This window comes from Mytilus galloprovincialis, chromosome 8 (assembly GCF_965363235.1).
Source record: "Mytilus galloprovincialis chromosome 8, xbMytGall1.hap1.1, whole genome shotgun sequence".
NCBI classification, from domain to species: domain Eukaryota; kingdom Metazoa; phylum Mollusca; class Bivalvia; order Mytilida; family Mytilidae; genus Mytilus; species Mytilus galloprovincialis.
Window position 1 is genome coordinate 32,363,292 of NC_134845.1, and position 21,167 is coordinate 32,384,458.

General features: G+C 30.4%; 1 protein-coding gene across 4 annotated transcripts in view; it reads right to left on the reverse strand.

Annotated features, from left to right (window-relative positions):
- The window catches only part of LOC143085581 (transient receptor potential-gamma protein-like), a 151,999-nt gene that overhangs the window by 81,977 nt on the left and 48,855 nt on the right, over nucleotides 1-21,167 (reverse strand). The window contains exon 1 of one of the 4 annotated variants that reach the window (XM_076262030.1): nucleotides 5,573-5,662. The exons of the other annotated variants lie outside the window; for them this stretch is intronic. Coding sequence (XP_076118145.1) covers nucleotides 5,573-5,611 — 39 coding nt within the window. The 5' untranslated portion in view covers nucleotides 5,612-5,662. Of the gene's footprint in view, nucleotides 1-5,572; nucleotides 5,663-21,167 lie in introns of those variants that run through there. 4 annotated transcript variants of the gene reach the window in all.

Genomic DNA, 21,167 nt, shown 5'->3' on the forward strand with positions numbered 1-21,167 from the left:
TGTATGGTCAGCAGTGGCGGATCCAGCCATTTTAAAAAGGGGGGGGGGGGGGGGGGGGGGTTCCCAACCCAGAGTAAAGGGGGGTTCCAACTATATGCTTTCATTCAAATGTATTGATCGGCCAAAAAAAGGGGGGTTCCAACCCCCGGAACCCCCCCCTGGATCCGCCACTGGTCAGCTGGACTGTACACCTATACTCATATGTTCCGATCGTACAAGTATACGTATATGGTCCGGACTGTACGCGTACAGTCCGAATACTCATATGCTCTGGAACATCTCCACCTAAGTTAATGACTCAATCAATTTTACGAGAAACAATTTAACAGTATCAATTGATGACAATTAGTGTCATGACAAAGTCATCATTTAAGAACAATGAACTCCTGGTCATTCAAAGGTTAGGAAATCAATTTGTCCTAATCGTTATTCAACATTATGGTACAATTGTCATAATTACTAACAAGGTCTGAATTAGTGGAATCATTTGTCAATCAAAGGTGCCAGATTCATCAGATTGATGAAATAACTATTGATTGAAAATTGCATTGTTCTGACTTATATACTGAACATCAACATACCAGAGTGGCAGATCCAGAATTTTTCATAAGTAGGGGCCCACTGATTGCCTAAGAGGAGGCCCACTCCAGTCATGCTTCAATAATTCCCTATATTATCAACCATTTTTTTTTCCAAAAAAGGACAGGCCCCAGCCTGTATCATCTGAATCAACCACAAAGACAAGGTCAAATAATTCTAAATCAACTCCCAAAGACAAGGTCAAATAATGTTCTTCTGAATCAACTCCCAAAGACAAGGTCAAATAATGTTCTTCTGAATCAACCCCCAAAGACAAGGTCAAATCATGTTCTTCTGAATAAACCCCCAAAGACAAGGTCAAATAATGTTCTTCTGAATCAACCCCCAAAGACAAGGTCAAATACTGTTTTTTTTTCTGAATCAACCCCCAAAGACAAGGTCAAATCATGTTCTTCTGAATCAACCCCCAGAGACAAGGTCAGATCATGTTGTTCTGAATCAACCCCCAAAAACAAGGTCAAATAATGTTTTTTTCTGAATCAATCCCCCAAAGACCAGGTCAAATTATGTTCTTCTGAATCAACCCCCAAAGACAAGGTCAAATCATGTTCTTTTGAATCAACCCCCCCAAAGACAAGGTCAAATTATGTTGATTTTAATCAACCCCAAAGACAAGGTCAAATCATGTTCTTCTGAATCAACCCCCAAAGACAAGGTCAAATAATTTTCTTCACCACAATCAAGTACTGAGTAAAGTTTTATGACAAAAAAGCCTTATAAATTTTAATGTTATTTTAAACATTAAAGATGTAACCTTTACACTTTTTACTTTTTCATTAGAAAGACATTAAAAGAGCAAATACACAACATGGACATCCAATCTCGTAGATAAAAAATAAATTGACAACGCCATGGCTAAAAAAAGAAAAAAGACAAATAAAAGTAAACAAGACACAACATAAAAAACTTAAGACTAAGCAACTCGAACCCAACTAAAAACCGAGAGTGACTCAGGTGCTCTGGAAAGGTAAGCAAATTAAATTCTACACTTGGATAACTTGAAAGATTTTAAGAAACAGATTTTACAGCAGAACTTTTGCCTAGGTTAAGATAGTGTAAATCTCTGGTGTTATTTATAAACATTTCTCACACATTACAGGTATCCTCAAGATACAAATGTAAGTTTTCAAAAATATCTACTAATTAGTTTGTTATTTTCCAGCTATTTCAAAACTTCACTGAGAAATCTTTTAACTATAGAGATAATATAATCAATTATGTTTTTGGACACCTTCAAGACCTGTAACCATGTACTTCAGTCATTCATGTTTTTCAATGCTAGACATGTTGTGTTAATGAGATTTTAAAGTGTCTGGCAGTATGATGTTTCAGCGTCAAATGCTATATATATTTCAAGGATATAACAAACAACCCCCAAAAATAAAAAAAAAATCAGGTTTTATTTGTCACAAAAGATGTTTCCAATTGTGTCTTTCTATTCAATTACAAAAGATAAATATAAAAAAATAAAGATGTGGTATGATTGCCAATGAGACAACTCTAAAGTGGATAAGTAAACTGGAAAAAAACCTTGTTTTTTTCTGAAAAAAAAATACTTTAAGGTATGAATCAGTTCTCAGTCAACACTTTGCATTCTGTTTAAATTATTTTAAACAAAAAAAGATGACTAGAACATTTCACAATTACTGTAGAATTAACAAGCAATAGCTTTAAAAGCAGGAATATTCATTTTTCATCATAAACCTTAGGGCTAGACAAAATGGCTGCATAAAAACAAAAATTGAATGCATTTTACTTTTATTGGTGAATAAATCAAGAATAATTTAAACAATAACAAATTTCCACCAAACAATATTCAGACATTAAATGTTTTCTTGGAAATCCAATTACAAGGGGGACATTTGGCTGCTTTAATTGTCTCTTCCGTAATATTATCCCCATTACTGGAGAGAAGATGGATGCTGTTTACTGAATACAGAAGTAGTGTTATTGATGGTATAAACAGTCAATCTTAAATTCTTATCAAGAATGGTTTTAATACACTACAATTTTCCACTGACATCCATTTCAATCTATTTTCTAATGCAAATGTCAACTATCTTATTCAGAACAGAGTACAGATGTCACCAGTTATAGCTCGACAATTGTCTTAAGACAACTTTATCAATAATTTATACAAAAATCTCTCTGTAAGATTTGATAATCAAGCAATACACATCATGGATATTGTTCCTTTATAAATTTGTTCACTCTCTTCTGTTTTTTTATGTGTCAGACAGAGAATTTATAGTACACTGAAAAGGTTACATAACTTCTTCATGCTGTGAATTTACTTTATAAACAGGCAGAAAATCTATGATGTCAATATGGCTCACTTTAAATTTATATACAAATTTTGGGAAGTTAGTATTATAAATAATGACTTTATACAGTTTTCCAATACATTATTTTGTATCATTTGTTGGTTAATGTTTAACATATTATCTAATGACCTTGGTTATATAATGACAGCCAATTTTTATTGGTGGAGGAAGCTGTAAGGAGTCCTGGAAACACAATTGTAAACTCTCAACAAAAACTAATATTTTTTTCTCAATCCCAGACTACCAGTTGTCAATATGGTTTCAGAGGGGAAGCATATTTTTGAAAATTGTTTTACTATGCGTGCATGCAATTCAGATGGATGGAGTGCGGATGCCAACTATTGATGACAATAGCGAACACTATCCCTTTAGACTAGACAAGCAAAACATGTAGATAAACTGTATATTTCAATATAAAAATCAGAAAATGTTATCATCCCACAGTTCATTGTTTTAGTATCAAATAAACAAAAATGGTATCCCACAATGCATTGTTTTTGTATCAAATAAACTAAAATGATATCCCACAATGCATTATTTTTATATCCAATAAACAAAATGTTAGCCCACAATGCATTGTTTTAGTATTCAATTAACAAAAATGACATAATGCCCCACCTGCCTAAAATGTCATGCAGTGAGCCAGGATCCAAAAGCTATCATTCACAGTCATTTCTTGAGCAACTCTAAAATGATTTCAGGGGAGATAAGTCACTTTGCCCTTTGTAACTTCTATATCTATTTAACAGAATTTAGTTAATTATTAAACACTTAAAATTTGCCAGTAATGAGTTCTTTGACTGGATTTTATGTTATCTGCATAATTTGTAATTAACTTTCTATCATGAAAATAAGGTGGAAAATGATTGAAAAGGAAAAATTGTAAAGTCATTTGTTAGCTGGAGGATTTCAGTAAAGAAACAGTGATAATGGGGTTTTAGTAATGTGCTAATTTTTTTCAAGTTGATAAAATGATTAATTAAGATAGTTTCCTGTTTCTAAACACTTTTCAATATTAACTTTATGCATTTCATACTATGTGAACATCTTTCAATATTTAACAAACATCACTCATCAAAATAAAAAATATGAAACATCTTCCAAGGATTATATGTTTTTTAGAAGAAAACTGTTTGTTGCAAAAAACAATAGAAGTGCTACAAACATTTGTGATCCTAATGATCAATAGCACTGAAAAAGAGTTAACCAAGAGATATCTTGTGAAAATCAACTCTTTGTTTCAAAGATTAACAATTTTGGTTTAAAACATACACTCTGTTCACAAATCCTGATTTATGGCCAACACAATCAATAATTTCAGCATTTATCTCTCTATTGAATATGAATTTACTCTCTACAGTACTTTTAAAATTTGTTGTTCACCTATAAAGAACAATGGCATTTAAAAGAATTGATAAATACATATTGGTAAGGGAAGTAACTTTTCTCAGTGGATCAGGTAACTTGAATTTATGTGAAATGGCAAAAAAAAGAAAACAGATCATTTAACATTTATCAATCTCCAGTTTTATGTTTAGAAATTTTGAATTTATTTAAATCCAATAATTATTTGACATCCCAAATGAAAGAAAAATTTAGAAAAATTTGATTTCATTTCCATTCTTGTTTAAAGGTAACAATTCTACACCTGTCAGATATCTTTTAAAGTCTAGATTAAACTATAAAGTATACCAGTAGTATTAATTTAATAATTGAATGCTTCTTTTTGCAATTTGTTTGGGATAAAAAAATGTTTACCAAAGCAAATTTTTTATGAATGCAGAAGCACTAAAACTGCCACTGCACAATCAATGCTTTTGCAACCCTACAAAATTACAAAAAAAACTATTCAATTCTTATAATTACATTTTTATGCTACAACTATGAAATTATGAGTTATTACAAGCTTTTACATTAATGTTTTCCTATGCATTGTTGTAATTTTTTCATGGGAAGCATGCAAATCATAAATGATGAGTTTTATTGGAAACAAGAATGTGTCCAAAGTACACAGATGCCCCACTTGCACTATCATTTTCCATGTTCAATGGACCGTGAAATTGGGTAAAAAATCTAATTTGGCATTAAATCTAGAAAGATCATACCATAGAGAACAGGTGTAGTAAGTTTCAAGTTGGTTGGACTTCAACTTCATCAAAAACTTACCTTGACCAAAAACTTTAACCTGAAACTGGCACTTCCATTTCTATGTTCGGTGGACTGTGAAATTGAGGTCAAAAGTCTAATTTGGCTTTAAAATTAGAAAGATCATATCATAAGGAACATGTGTACTAAGTTTCAAGTTGATTGGACTGCAGCTTCATCAAAAACTACCTTGACCAAAAACTTTAACCTGAAGCAGGACAGACGAACAAACAAACGGATGCACAGACCAGAAAACATAATGCCCCTCTACTATCGTAGGTGGGGCATAATAAAAAATAATTTCATAAACCTATTGTACGAAAACAACTGTGGGATCAAAACTGTATTGTTACACACTCAACAAACACAGGTAGGTATTGTCCTGTGTCAAAGAAAGTAATGAAGAAGATCTACCTTCAAAACAATATTTTAAATTTTTAAATAACAAAAAAAATATAAGATATATGTATTTGATGATAAAAATATTTCAACTGTATGCTTACCGAGCCTCCAATTTGATAATATGATTTAAATACTCTCATTTTTTACGACTATCATCAAAACCTGCACAAAGAAAAAGGAATGTTCTGTCCATCTCATGCTAATATTTTTACATAAATACTATGGGTTAACCAAACTGAAGTCATGTAGTTTCCAGCATTAAGTAATTTAATTATATGTAAGACAATTATCCCATGTCAATTGTAATAACTTCCTTTGATTGGTCTCACAACATGGTTCTCTGATAATTATATACCACAGTACTCAAGGACAGAACTCATTTCAATTTTTTATCAAATTTATAGAACTGGTTCTATTATGGAGACGCCTGGTCTTGTTTTGAGATCACTTTTTGACCTAAATTTGTAAAATAATCAAATTCTTCTGAGATTTCTTGCACATACAATATCAAAACACAAAATTGCCAATGATTAATTGATTTATTGATTGCAGTTTAACACCACTTCAAACACTATTGTGCAATTTTTGCAGTGGTCAGTTTTTATTAGTGGAGGAAGCCAGAGTGACTAAACCTTTAGTCAGGAAAATTGACAATCCTGGCCAATTAAAATTGGAGTCAAATGCACCGGCCCCATGCGGGATTCAAACTCACAACCTAAGTGTTAACAAGCTAGTGATACAGTAGTTCTACTTTTTAGACTTCTCTGCCATCTAAGTGAAGCCCTTAAGACTTAAAGAGATAAAACAAGACCAACAGTTACAGAAAGACAACTAGCTGTGAGTCAAAGAAAAAAGACAAAAAAAGGAAAAAAGAGTAACTGTACACTAAAAGTACAAAGACAGAGCATCACAGAGTAGACACAGACCCCTAAAAAAAGAGTAACAAAGGCAGTTCAATGAATTGGTAGATTGATTGATTGATTGATTGATTGATTGGTAGATTGATTGGTAGATTGATTGATTGATTGATTGATTGATTGATTGATTTTTAAAGCCACTTTCAACACTATTATGCTATTTCGGTGGCAGTTAGTTTGTATTGGTGGAGGAAACTGGAGAGAACCATGCATTGACCTTGAGGTAAAACCTAACATCCCTGAGTCAATTCAGATTCAAGAATTGGTAGAACTAACCAACTAAAAGAAATGATGTCTGCTTTACATTATGCTATGAACCATGAATATAATTCAATTGTACAAAAAAATGTAATAAAAGATTTGGAATTTCCACTCATAGTTAACATCAAAAGGTAAAACGGATTATCCACTTTCGTTAACTTTGTAAATTAATAATAGTTAACTGTTTTTCATTACAGAAGGACGTATTGCAAACCACCCAGTTTTAACAGTATTATAATGCATTATAGATAAAAAGTGCATCATTATCTTCACACCCTTCAGATAAACCAGATAAACTTGATACATCATTTCAATAAGCTGTATAAATATCCATTATAAATTATCTAAATATTGATATTTCTTCACTCACCAATGATCTATATCTTTTGTTGTAAGAGGCAAAAAACAGATGCACTCCATATTTTCTTAACATTCAGAAGGAATGTCAAGGGCAATAACTCTTACCATGATGATTTAGTTTGCAATTTATGCCAAATTGTTAAAAAAATGAAAAGAACATGAGGCAATAACTCTTATCATAGCTTGTTAATATATGTAATTTTTCATCTGCATTATTACACCTTTAATTGCAGTAGAAACATAACCAGACAAATAAACTTAAACAACATATTTCTCAAACTGTTCTCAATGGCTTTATTTTATCAGCTGTTTTTTCTATGATTTAAATAAAATGTCAAGTGACGTCAATGTAGGCAACAGTACAAGACATATTTACACAACACAGATATTTAGATCACCAAGCAGACGTCAATGTAGGCAACAGTACACACATATTTACACAACACAGATATTTAGATCACCAAGCAACAATCACTCAAAACAAATGTCAAGCTTTCAAATACTTAATTGAAATCAAGCAGAATAGATGACTATTAAAAATGTCATACATTCAGCTATAAGAATCTGCATTTTTTTCATTTAAAAATCTTATGAATAAAATTGATTGCAAGTTTTTCTGAAATTTACTTTACTCATATGATTCTTTGTATTAAAAGAGTTCCAGTATTACATGACCTATAAAGAGTGGACAAAGCAAAACAATTAAAAGTGTGAATGAGAAAACTCGACCTCCAAGTCACAATGTGTAAAAAGTAAACAATGATAGGTCAAAGTGCAGTCTTCAACATAGAGCCTTAATTGGCTCACACCAAACTGGCAAAAATTCAGATGCATCAATCTTAATTGCCCCCCCCCCCCCACAAACACACACACACACACACACACACACCTTTCCCCTTTTTTGGACCTGCCACTAGTCACCAACCAAACCAAAGAGAAGAAAACATTCCAAGGCCACCAAACAGGTCTTCATATATAAAAAAAGAAGATGTGGTATGATTGCCAATGAGTCAACCTGTTTCACAAGAGACCAAAATTGACACGGAAATTAACAACTATAGGTCACCATACGGCCTTCAACAATGAGTAAAGCCCATACCGCATAGTGAGCTATAAAAGGCCCCAAATGAAATTCATGTCTATTCAATATGGCAATGTCAATTCTTTTCTATTAAGAGAAAATAATAGGAATAGAATTTCTTAAAAATATCTGTTGGTGATGATCTTGACTTACAATTATCTGTGTTAATATAACAGTTACATTTTTCAAACTGTAATAAAATTTTCCGAAGGGATGTCTGGTGTAGAAGGAAGTCCATTTAAAAACTGGATAAATCAGTTAAAGATTATAGCTATGGATTCGTAACAGCTATTTTGTCAAAATGATTTGTTATACAGAAAATATATCCCCAAGGACAGCTTGAGTAAAAACTCTATGTTATGTGTTTAGTCACGTGTAAACTTATTCAAAGCATCAGTTAAAAGAACTGTTACTTTTTTGTCTATTAAAATGTAATACAATTTTCCCTGAAGCTGTCTGTTTCATAGATTTAGTTCTTAAATTCCAATGGAAAGATTGAAGCTTTTACAATTTGAACATTAGAATTGTCCAATATCAGCAAAAATATTTTCAGTACTTTACAATAAAATTAGCTGCTTTCTGAAGCAAACTTTACATTACATAACATTTGAGATAATGCATACTTTATTGCCTCACTGCCTCAATAGCTCAACACAAATAAAATATCTGTAAAACTTTAACTACTTTTACATTACATCTTCCAGGTAGAAAAGTCTATCAGAATCTCATTTAAAATAGCTTCTAGAGCTGTTCCTAATACTTTTATAACATGGTCTGAAATCCTTATAACAATTTGGAAGCTTGTCGGAAACCAAATCCTACATCCACTGTTTATAATATTCCCATTTCAACACAATTGTATCCAGTTAATATGTTCCGACTAAAATCAAATTAGTCAATTTATGCAATGTTTTATTATGTTTAGGTTCCAATCTGGTACAAACATAATAGTTTATAAATCCCTTTTGATAAAATACATTGTCAAAAAAACTAATGTATATTTAATCAAATTAGTGGACTATACCAATGCAAGATGTTGACTAACATCAGTAAAAGTTGTTAAGTGCAAAGCTTAAGGGAAAGGTAGTCAATATATAAGAGTTAAACTGTTAATCGTGCAAGTGCTAATGGATTTTTCTTGCAAATGGTCAGTCTGGAAACTTCCAAGTTTATCTAAAATTACATAAAACTTATTAGGAACTGTTTGATTCATTAAACATTACATCAGATAAATGTAAGCTCCACATTTTTGTTTCTACACTAGCATATTTAAAGTTTTGGATAAAATAACAACAGTAAGTTATTAAAAAAAAGTATATCCCTGATGGGTAAATATTTTATGGATTTACAATATATCAGTATTTTTTAAATTTTAAAGGTTAGACCTTTGTTTTTATCTATTAATAGATATAGGAAGTTATGGTATGAGTGCCAATAATTCAGACAACTCTCCATCCAAATAACAATTTATAAATTAAAGTAAACCAATATAAGTCAATGTACGGCCTTCAACACAGAGCCTTGGCTCACACCAAACAACAAGCTAAAAAGGGCCCCAAAATTACTAGTGTAAAACCATTCAAACGGGAAAACCAACTGTCTAATCTATATAAAAACACCAGAAACACATATAAATTACATAAACAAACGACAACTACTGTACATCAGATTCCTGACTTAGGACAGGTGCAAACATTTGCAGCGGGATTAAACGTTTTTAAGCATATATCATACATTATCATCCATAGTTCTATAGGCTTTACAGTATGCTGACTTTGCAAAACAATGACAAGTAATGTTCACAAAAATATATGATGTCATCAATCCTCATAAAGTATAAGAGTTGCAAGTTATATCATGTGGTTAGGCAAAAAAATAAAATCTAAATTGCTTGGTCAGATGCCTTAACCCACCAACCTAAAAAGCAGCATACCCTAAAAAAATTATGACACTAATCGTTTCTTTTCAAGATTTTTTTTCTGTTTTAATGTTGTTTTTTTGTCTGAATCTTTTAACTTTTGTTGCTGGCCAAAAAAAAATCCATACCTTCCTATCTAAACAAATAAGGTATGGGTAGGGTACATGAAATAAACAAGAATTCTTTAATGGTGGCCTTTTTAAATGTGTTTTTATTGGTAAATAATTTATTCTTATCAACATCACCTGTTGGCCAAGTTGTCCTTTTTCTACTTCTCAAGATAAATACAACTTCAAATCAAATGTGGGACTAACTCATACTGAATAGAAATGAAATACTTGCAACTGGACACAAATCAATTGATCAAATTTTGACTGAAACATTTTAAATTCTTTCACAGGGAACACCAATGTATCTAAAAGCACAGTATGCAACAATTAATCAAAGCTAGTATCTCATTGATAAGGATTCCATTGGGATCACGGAATGGACTTTTAACTAATTTAAAATGCAATAAAGAAGCAATACAACCGAGAATACAACATCTTTTTTCCTTCTAACTTTCTTATTAACCCTGTCTATGCATCTGCTGAACAAAATGACATACAGTCCTAACCAAGTTAGTCGAAAGTGCAACAGAATGTCATTATGTGTTTTACCAACACATTAAGAAGGACGACAGACTGCTAACCTTATTATCTATCTATCGTGAACTTATGACTGACTTAACAAGGGAATTAACTGGAGCATTTAAAATCTATTATAAAACATGAAAAGAAAATTAGAACAACATTAATAATCCATTTAAATCTCAATGAAATAATTTTGTAAAACTTTTCTTAGATATCCTATCTTTGTCATCAGACAAGAATATTATCCTTGAATAAAGTTGGTCCACAGACAGAAAACACAAAAGAAATGACTTTGATAGATTCTCTAAATCTAAATTCAATCAGCTTCACTTTTCTTACAAATCTGTAATGCCATTAATTCTTATAGGGCTGCAGAAGGTCTTCTACCTGATAAAAATCAATGCTGTCATATCAACCCACCTAATGTGAATACATTGATCAATGTTTATTTTGAAATCCAATTTTGTACTAAGTTAAACATTTAAAGGTTATAATTGATGATTAAAGGGTGTAGACTAAGTTTTAAAGGTTACGTGCAACATCTCTTTAAATCAGAAATGCACTTGTAATAGGCAGTTGGATCATAAAAAAATGCTGAGATAGATTTTTAGAATATACATGTACTAGTAAATCTTGGCTTATGTGACAACTGCTTTCAGTTAAACTCAAAAATAAACTCAAAAATATCTTTAAAAGTTCAGTTATAGACATCAGCTCATTTAATAATAACCTCTTAGTAACAATTGCAATATTTCAAGAGAAACAAATGTACTTTTTGGCTTAATAAAATTAGGATACAGATATTTCATTTTGCTATTAATGTAAGGTGATTTGAACAGATCCATCAGTGTTTATATGCTGGCCTTGGTACAACTGAGCTTTATTATTTCTATGATTACCAGTAATCAAATGATCATATCTTTTATCATAATAAATCTATCAGCAAACAGATAAGTACAAATGTACTTAAGTTACAAAAAACAATAAAGAAAACCATTAACAAGAACATGCATCCATACTTGAAAGTTTTGTCTGCTTTTTTGATGATGGAATTGGCCGTTTAAGAATCTAAAGAATCATGGGTAATTTCATTGTTCGTACCCCAAAATGAAAATAACGTCACGTCATTTGTAGAATTTCCATTGTTTATGACATTTTTAACCAATCAAGACGTTTTGGTGTACACTTTTGAAAATATTACCCAGGATGCATTAGATTCTGAAACGGCAAATTATCTAAAAGTTCAAAGTCTTTGAGATTTGATTATTGTCTTATTAGAGGTGTCACAAAAAACTCTTGAATGAACCATGGAAAGGAGTCAAGTTCAGATGATACCTGTCAAATGACTATTATATCAGGCAGTTACTTCCTTGTTTGAATACACCTTATTGGTAATACCAACTGACCCGAGAATCTGTGCTGTTTAAACTATTGATGTCATACAACAATCACTTTTCAATTGTGATGTCAGATATTTCGATTGTGACCTCGAAATTTACGGAAAACCTGTGTGATATCCAGTAATGGCAGACAAATAGTGATAAGGTGTATTGTCTCACATTTGGTCCTACTTGAGGGCTTTTATAGCATACTATTCAGTAAGAAATTTGCATATTGTTGAAGGTATTTTGAAGATGATTCTTATGTTAATATACTGAGTGACTGAAATATTTTCCAGACAAGAGCAGTCATATCAAACATTTTCCTACATCAAAATTATACATGGTTTAATTCTTGTCAACTTTATATATTGATTTCTAGACAAGTCAGATTAAACATTTTTCTATTTCACCATTATACATGGGTTGATTCTTGTCAACTGATTTTAAGACAAGAACAGTCAGATTAAACATTTGCCTACTTAACCATTATACATAGTTTGATTATTGTCGACTTCACAGATATATTGATCTCTTGGACAAGAACAGTCACATTAAACATTTTCCTACTTCATTAAAAATGGGTTGATTCTTGTCAACTGATTTCAAAACAAGGACAATTAGATTAAACATTTTCCTTCTTCATCATATTACAGGGGTTTATTCTTGTCAACTGATTTCAAGACAAGAACAGTCAGATTAAACATTTTTCTACTTCATTATTATAAATGGGTTGATTCTTGTCAACTGATTTTAAGACAAGAACAGTCAGATGAATATTTTCCTATTTCATCATTAAACAGGGGTTGATTCTTGTCAACTGATTTCAAGACAAGAACAGTCAGATTAAACATTTTCCTACTTCATCATTATACATGGGTTGATTCTTGTCAACTGATTTTAAGACAAGAACAGTCAGATTAAACATTTTCCTACTTCATCATTATACAGGGGTTGATTCTTGTCAACTGATTTCAAGACAAGAACAGTCAGATGAATATTTTCCTATTTCATCATTATACAGGGGTTGATTCTTGTCAACTTATTTAAAAGCAAGAACAGTCAGATTAAACATTTTCCTACTTCATCATTATACATGGGTTGATTCTTGTCAACTTCACTGATATATTGATCTTTCAGAAGAATTATGTAAATATAAATAAATACAATTATTGCTCAGGAAACAGGAATCTTAACTGTGTATACTTATTTCAATTAAGCTCATTTAAAGCACTGAATTTGTCCTAAAATCTCAATAAATAAGTGACGGTTGTGAATATTTGAACAGTTTCTGTCATAAACAAAGATTAAATCAGACAACAATAACTGTACTTAAACAGCATATTTTGTCAACTCTATACTGAAAATTATTGTACTGATAAGTGTGTTTTTGCTTCAATATTCTTACAGAAAAAAATGAAAAATAAAATATCATATTTTAGTCAGATAATTGAAACATCTTAAACTACCATAGACATAATAAAAAAAAAACCTGTCATTTAACAAGAAGTGAAATGATTATTTTCCCCCAAACTGCAGGTTTCCAAATTGTGCCATGAGCACATGATACGAACATTGCTTTTTCAATAGTTATCAAAGGTACCAGGATTATAATTCAGTACGCCAGGCGCACGTTTCGTCTACATAAGACTCATCAGTGACGCTCATATCAGAATATTTATTTCGCCAAACAAGTAAAAAGTTGAAAAGTATAAAATTCTTAACTCCTCAATATTATATCAGAAATTTATAAAAAATAAAAGGTTATTTTAATAGATATAAACAAGTTGATAAAGTTGCTCAAAGCACTTTGGAGTTATTGACATTGTCTGAAAACTGGGAAATCCCTGTTTTTATATAAAACTGCCATAACTCAGAAACATAAAAACTAAAATTTATAAAAATCAAAAGGGAGCTCTTGTCAATGGATATAAACAATTCACTAAAGTTTGATGCAGGTTAAAGCATTTTGAGTTATTGTAGCACATGTTGACAACTAACAGACGGACAATACCATAATATGTCCCGTAAACAGACCTATAAAAAGGAGAGTGAATGGGTCTAGAAGGACAAACAAACATTATATATATATATGAAAAAGTAAGCTGAATTCTCAGTTAATTTATGCGTGCTCCATCATCCTATTGATTATGTGCACACACACTATTAACTAAATGCTTCAGTTACAAAACAATTAACCTATTGAAAAATATTATCCATTTTATATCTAGGGAAATAAAAATCAAATAAGACCAGTAATGTGTATGGAGATTTAAAATTTTATTGCTGATAATTTAGAACATAAAATATATGCATTTTTCTATTTTAATGAAAAAAAATTAGATTGCTTACAAAAAGACAAGAAATGTGTATTGAAATAGATTTAATCAAATACCATTTGTACATAGAATACATTCCCTTTCCGAATTGTATCATAAAACAAATTAAGATATATTTTTTGTTTGTTTGGATTGGTTTCTGTCCCATAAATTTGTATACCCCACTTTTCTCCATCATTAATTCATAGTTTTAGGTATTTGTCTTTTTAAAGCTGCTCTGTCATTTAAAATTAACAGCACATGTTGAACATTTCGATGAAACCACTTAAATGAAACTGACAACTTTAAGCCTATTGAACAAATCCAATTAATTTAAAGTAAGTTTCAAACACTTTTCCAAAGCTTCTTTCCAGAGAATTATGTAATATCAAGCTAATGACAAAAATAATAGTACATAAATGTCATTTATTCTGACAAAAACAAGCAATTTTTCTTCTATACCATTAACTCAATAAGATGAGCCAGTTACGTATGAACAGCTGCAATCGTTTGAAATGGCAATCAATCAGCTATATACACAAAATAAAATAAAAGAGCTTATTTATTGGGTCTTTATATGAATAAAAAGTCTATAGCAGGGTTAATGAGACAGAAACCAAACACCACAAAAACCAAACAAAAACCATCCAGACTGATAGAGATCAACATATACAGGGATTGTCTAGTCAGTGTGTAAAACTTTTTAAAATATTGCCAACTCTCCAAAAATTTCGAACTATTTTTGATACTATATGTGTTATACAACCTATATGGTTTTTTTTTTTCATTTTCAGGTTAACTTCTGAGGTTGTTTATTTTTTAACATATTCAAATTCAAGAATAAAAAAGAGGTAGAAGATCACACAACAGTGGCGGATCCAGAAATTTTCATAAGTGGGGGCCCACTGACTGACCTAAGAGGGGGCCCGCTCCAGTCACGCTTCAATGATTCCCTATATAAGCAACCAATTTTTTTCCCAAAAAGGGGGGCCCGGGCCCCCTGGGCCCCCCCTCTAAATCCGCCTCTGCACAAAACCTTAAGAGTCAAAAACAAGAAAAAAATAACTAAAAGAAAAAATAGTTGACAAAACATTTTTTTTATTCTTAAGACTTTTTTTAATTACTAGACTAGGCATAACAAACCCCAAATCATGTGTAAATTAAAAAGGGGGGTTTAAACTAACTACTAAATTTTCAGTTTTGACAAAATGAATGGAAAGCCTATAACCTGCACCAAAAAAAATCAGTTCCTGAAGAGTTTAGTAAGAGGTTATTCTTAAAAATTAAAATGATGACATTTTGAAAGGTTCAAAGGGGGATAACTTGGACAATTCAAATAGTTCATCTAAAGGCTAACATCACCTGATTACTGAATCGGGTAAATCACATATCGTCGCTGGGCTTCTAAAATGTTGTAAATTACAAATTTTTCAAGAAAAAAATATCTCACAAACAGGCTTTGAAAATTTTGGTAAGATGCATTCTTCAAAAATGTCGTATGTGAACTTGAACATTTTTGTAAATAGCAGTGAAATAAAAGCTTTGACATTTCTGGATTATCCAAGAACTTAAATTATTTTCACAGAAATAAAGAAATGTACAATTATTTTTTTCCCAAAGCTATTCTACAACGATTTTCAAGTTTTCGTACAACATTTTGGAAGCAAACTTTACAAACGTGTAACTGACATTGTCAATTTTGTAATATGTCTTATTTCACACATTTTGATTGGTCTAACTATATGCTATTTTGTAATAACAAAGATTTCCTCCCGCCCAGACCATTGGTGTCAAAAAGTATTTTTAGCCAAAAAAGTCATATACGACATTGTAGAAGCCCAGCGACGATATGGGCATAATGGCATCATTTGTAAATTAAATAATAAATGAGTAAAATTATAATTAATTAACAATAATTTAATTTTGGATGTAACGCGTCTTCTGATTGGCTGACTTTATTTTGTTATGAGCCCATAGACATAATTCAGTCATGTGACCGTGACGTCATCAACGTTTTTTCATGGTTTTTCTATGATTTAAAATGGAATTTAGAATTAAATTATAAGAAATGACTGTAATATTTTTTATGTTATTTCTTCATAGACAGAAAAAATATTACAGTCATTCCTTAATTAGAATAATTTATTGATAATTTCTTAAGCCTTAGGTTATTTTTACGTAATCTTAACTAGTAATAAGTTATTTTCAGATGAGTAAGTAACGGAACAAGCATTTAAAAAGGTCTCTTAAAACACAATAGCTACAATAGAGCTTTAGTTACTGGAAGCCATATCATTTATCTGAATCAGTCAAAATTAAGTTAAATTTCACTTTGACAGATTTGGTTATTAGCAAACTGTTATATATGGTGTGGTCTAGTAAATTTCTTAGTTTTTAATTAGGTGAAATTATTTAATCAATATTAGCTTAAACAGCATAAAAAGTATAGCTTCTTTAATTTGGACCAGTAATTAGTTTTGTCCAATAAATTCCATTTTTTTAACAATATATAGATAAATTTGCTTGCCCAATACATTTACATGTAAGCTTTGACAACCTATATATTTTGAAAATGAAATTTTGTTAAAGAGGGAGAATTAATTAGCTGATCTTTTCTGAAAAATAGGCACTCTGACCGGTTTATTCCCGATTGTCCCACTTTTTAAAATTTTAGAGTTCTGATTGTCCCACATAAAAAGTTCTGATTGTCCCACATTATTTTATGAAGTAAAATGTTCTTAGATAAACAAGGTAACTGTTGTTTGTTTTGCAAAATAAACAAGAATTAATTATTGCACATAAAATATTAATTTTATAAAAGTATAAAATATCAATTTTATAAAAGTACAAAATATTAATTTCATAAAAGTACAAAATATTAATTTTAGAAAAGTATAAAATATTAATTTTACAAAAGTATACAAAAAAAGGTCATCAGATAAAAACACTTTTAATATAAAACCAATATTATATCTCTGATTTATGAAATATATCTACAATGTTACGTTTAATATTTATAAAACAAATGTCAATACCATAATTTTAATAACATTTTCTTTGTAAAGTTTTTAAATAAATAAATAAATAATGCATGCAATTATAAACTCATTTACATTCTACCCTCTATCTGGGATCAGTATATCTAACAGTCAATTAATATGTTCCAGCATCTATATATGAAATTATTGATGGAGAAATGTTTCCACTAGTACCTTTGCAATGTTACTAGGTATTTCAGAGGACATGTTAACAACATTCTCTGCGCTATTGATTAGACTGTTAAAAAATCACCTGAACCAACGTTCTTTATTGATAACGAAGCTGTTGTCTAGATTTTGACCAGTTTTGTCTTTTAAATAATCACTATTAAAGATTATTTTACCAATATTCCTTTTGTCTTTGTCGACAAGACTCGTAACCAACTATATACAGAAGAATCAGACTTCAATAAAAAAATAAGAAGATGTGGTATGATTGCCAATGAGACAATTCTCCACCAGAGACCAAATGACACACAAATTAACAACTCAAAACAATTCCCAATTGTCCCACATTTAAACTTCCCAACTGTCCCACAAACATATTCCCGATTGTCCCACAAAATTTTGTTACTTTTTTACCTGCAATTTCAAAAAGTGGGACAATCGGGAAGACACCCTCTGACCTCCCAGAACTTCAAAGGGAGATTTCCAAATTTCTCAAAAAAATATAATTGGAGGTTTCACTCAGATATCTTGAGAGTTGATAATGAACTTTACATAACTCTTTACATAGATAGATCAGAGTTACAAACAGGTGAAGTTATTTGGCAATATTTGCTTACTAAGCATTTTATTGTGTATGAAAAAAATAAATTGGTATAATTATTATGGTACAATTGGTTTTCATTTTCACACAGATTTTATGTCATCATGATAATCTCAAGATTTTTCAATTTTTTATTACACACTACTGTAAATTTAGAATTAATTGCAAGGTTTTTATTTATGCAAATAATGCAGTCTCAAAAGAATAAGAGATTACAATCTATTATGTGATACAAACATCTCGCAGCAACTTGTATAAAAGTGCAGTAATATATCACAAACTTTGGTTGGTCATCTGGAAACAACAAACATAAACTCTTGCAATCATTTCTGAATTTCAAGTATTTCATGACTAACATTTTAACATTTTTAAAGATGTTTGAACCAACCACAAATATTGAAATGAGGTGGTACTAATTACCACTGGTACTTTTACCTTTTTACACTGCAAGATTTTATAATAGCTCTAAAGTCATTGAGCTGCATACTCCTGAAAGTTTATCACCTGTACAAGCTTGGGTAACAGACCACATAAAATATTTGGAAACCCTTGAGTATATACTTTATCAAAGGATTGTTTCTTCAGATGTTCTTACAGCAAGGAGATACTTGTTCATAAATGTTTTATAATATTTTATTTCCTTACTTCTTAAAATCAATACTTAAGGTAGCCCATGAGAGTCAAAACTTGACGAAAGGGAAAACATAATTAATCAAGTTTTATACTTGTTCTTATATTTCAATACAAATTCTTTTCGTTTGTATAAAAATAAATAAATAAGGATGCTCTGATAGCATATTCTACACTCTTCTGTATGTCTTTTACATGCATTAACATACAACTCTTAATATGATCTGATCATATTTTTAGTAAGGTCTCATTAAAAAATTTCAAATATCCAGGATGATAATGTAAACTTCTGTTCAACAATGGAGGCTATCTTTAAATATAGACAGCCACAATATCATTTGTAAGGACAGAAAAACATCTTTTGGTAATTGATTAAGAATTAACTTGTTACAGTTTTCCTAGAAGAAGCTAGACATGTGCTGAGTTAAATTTATTCCATTATATCAACTGTCCTAGATTTCTCACACTTAACCATAAACCTGTTAGCCGTATTCAATAATCATTGCATACATATTGGTCATATCGGTTGACTTTTGCAAGATCATTTTTGGTAACTTAAATTGCATAAATTTTTAAACTAAAAAAGTGAATGCTTAAACGTCTATTTCTTTCAGTGAATATATCTTTCCTTTAAAATTAAAAAAAAATATATACATTATGAGCAAAATATACAACCCAAATACCTCAGAAATATAGAAGAGTTTAAAATAATATATAAGCAATCATTTTCTTCTCCATTTTCATTAAACTCACTCGAGACACAAATAAAGAATCACACTTAAGATACAAACAAACAAACAAACAAGAATTACACAATATTTTCATAAAAAACAAAATTCTTGAAGACATTTGGCAAGTTCTGATTTTTTTTTTTTTTTTAAATTTAATTGCAAAAACTTTTCCTTTCTCCAACCAATAGTTTATTTATTTTCACACTTCAGAGTTTTTATGTAAACAACAGGAATTGTTGCTCTGATTTTGTTTACATCGAAGAATGGTTTTGTGTTTTCAATTCTTATATATTCAATTAATAGGTGTACAATGCAATGAAGTAGAGCCCACTATTACTGTATTACTGTAATTAAAGAAATATGTTTTAATGTATATAGATATCTCCAAAGGCTTAAGCAAAACACTTTCAAGGCAGGTTTTCTTCACATTAATTCCATGTAAAAATAACATGTAATTATCATGTACTTTAGCATAGGAATTTCCCTTCAGTATATAATTAATGAAAAGTTAAACATAAATATTAATGTGAATAAGGAATAACAAAATGTTAAATTCACATTATGTTTACACATAAACATTCCATAAGTTCAATATGCATAACAACATAAAAAAAAGAAGATGTGGTATGATTTCCAATGAGACATAACTTTCCACCAGAGACAAAATATCACTAATTTGAAGATTTTTTATTCAATTTATAAAGAGCTATAAAGTCTAAAAATCAATTGAGTTTATAAAAAAAAGAAAATGAGTACAAAAGCATATGGTGATAGGATACAGTGATCAGTTTTGTTTCAAACTAAAATTTAATTGGTTAAAAACTTGTTATATAGAATGTTATTTGCACTTTTAAATTTTTCAAAGCTTTAAATCTTGCAAATGTTATCTAATTATCCTAACACTGATATGCACAACTTCACAGGGGAAGAAAACAAGAGGATTAAATTTCATTTTAATCAAACCTAAAACACATCCTATGTTAGCGAGATAACACAACTGCACATTTTTCTTCTCAGGAACAAATAATGGACTTATTTTTAAATAAATTGGGAATGTGTCCATGAGGCCCCTGTATGCATACCATATATAGTTATAAAGGAACATATATGACAGAAGAACAGTAAAAGTGACGCTACCTATATATGATAGCTCTGAGTTTTGTGGTTATATATAAGTATTGTGTATTGTGTATAAGTCTCATAACATTTGGTTCAGGCTAACTGAAAGAAAAGTTCGACAATTTTTCCAATTGTAAACAGGCATAATTTTAAAACGGTAAAAGTGACACCACACAAATTCAAAATGACCTGTATTTTGTGGTAATAAGCATTGTATAAAAGTTTTATAACATTTTGCTTAGGCAAACTAAAGTAATAGAACAGAAACCAACTTTGAGACATACAGAAGCACAGACAGACAGACAAGGGTAAAACTTAATGTCCCCTCCACTACTGCTGGGGCATAATATCTATTGGAAATATTAACAAGGACAAGGTACAATTTACCGAATTCAAAATTAGCAAAAACAAGTATTGAATATGTGTATACTTACAGATGTGCTCCTATTATATTACTCTCCAAATACGTTTTCAAAAACGCTATCTTTTTACAGATATATGCATATGCATATATTAAATAACAGTAATTAATAAAAAAAAAAA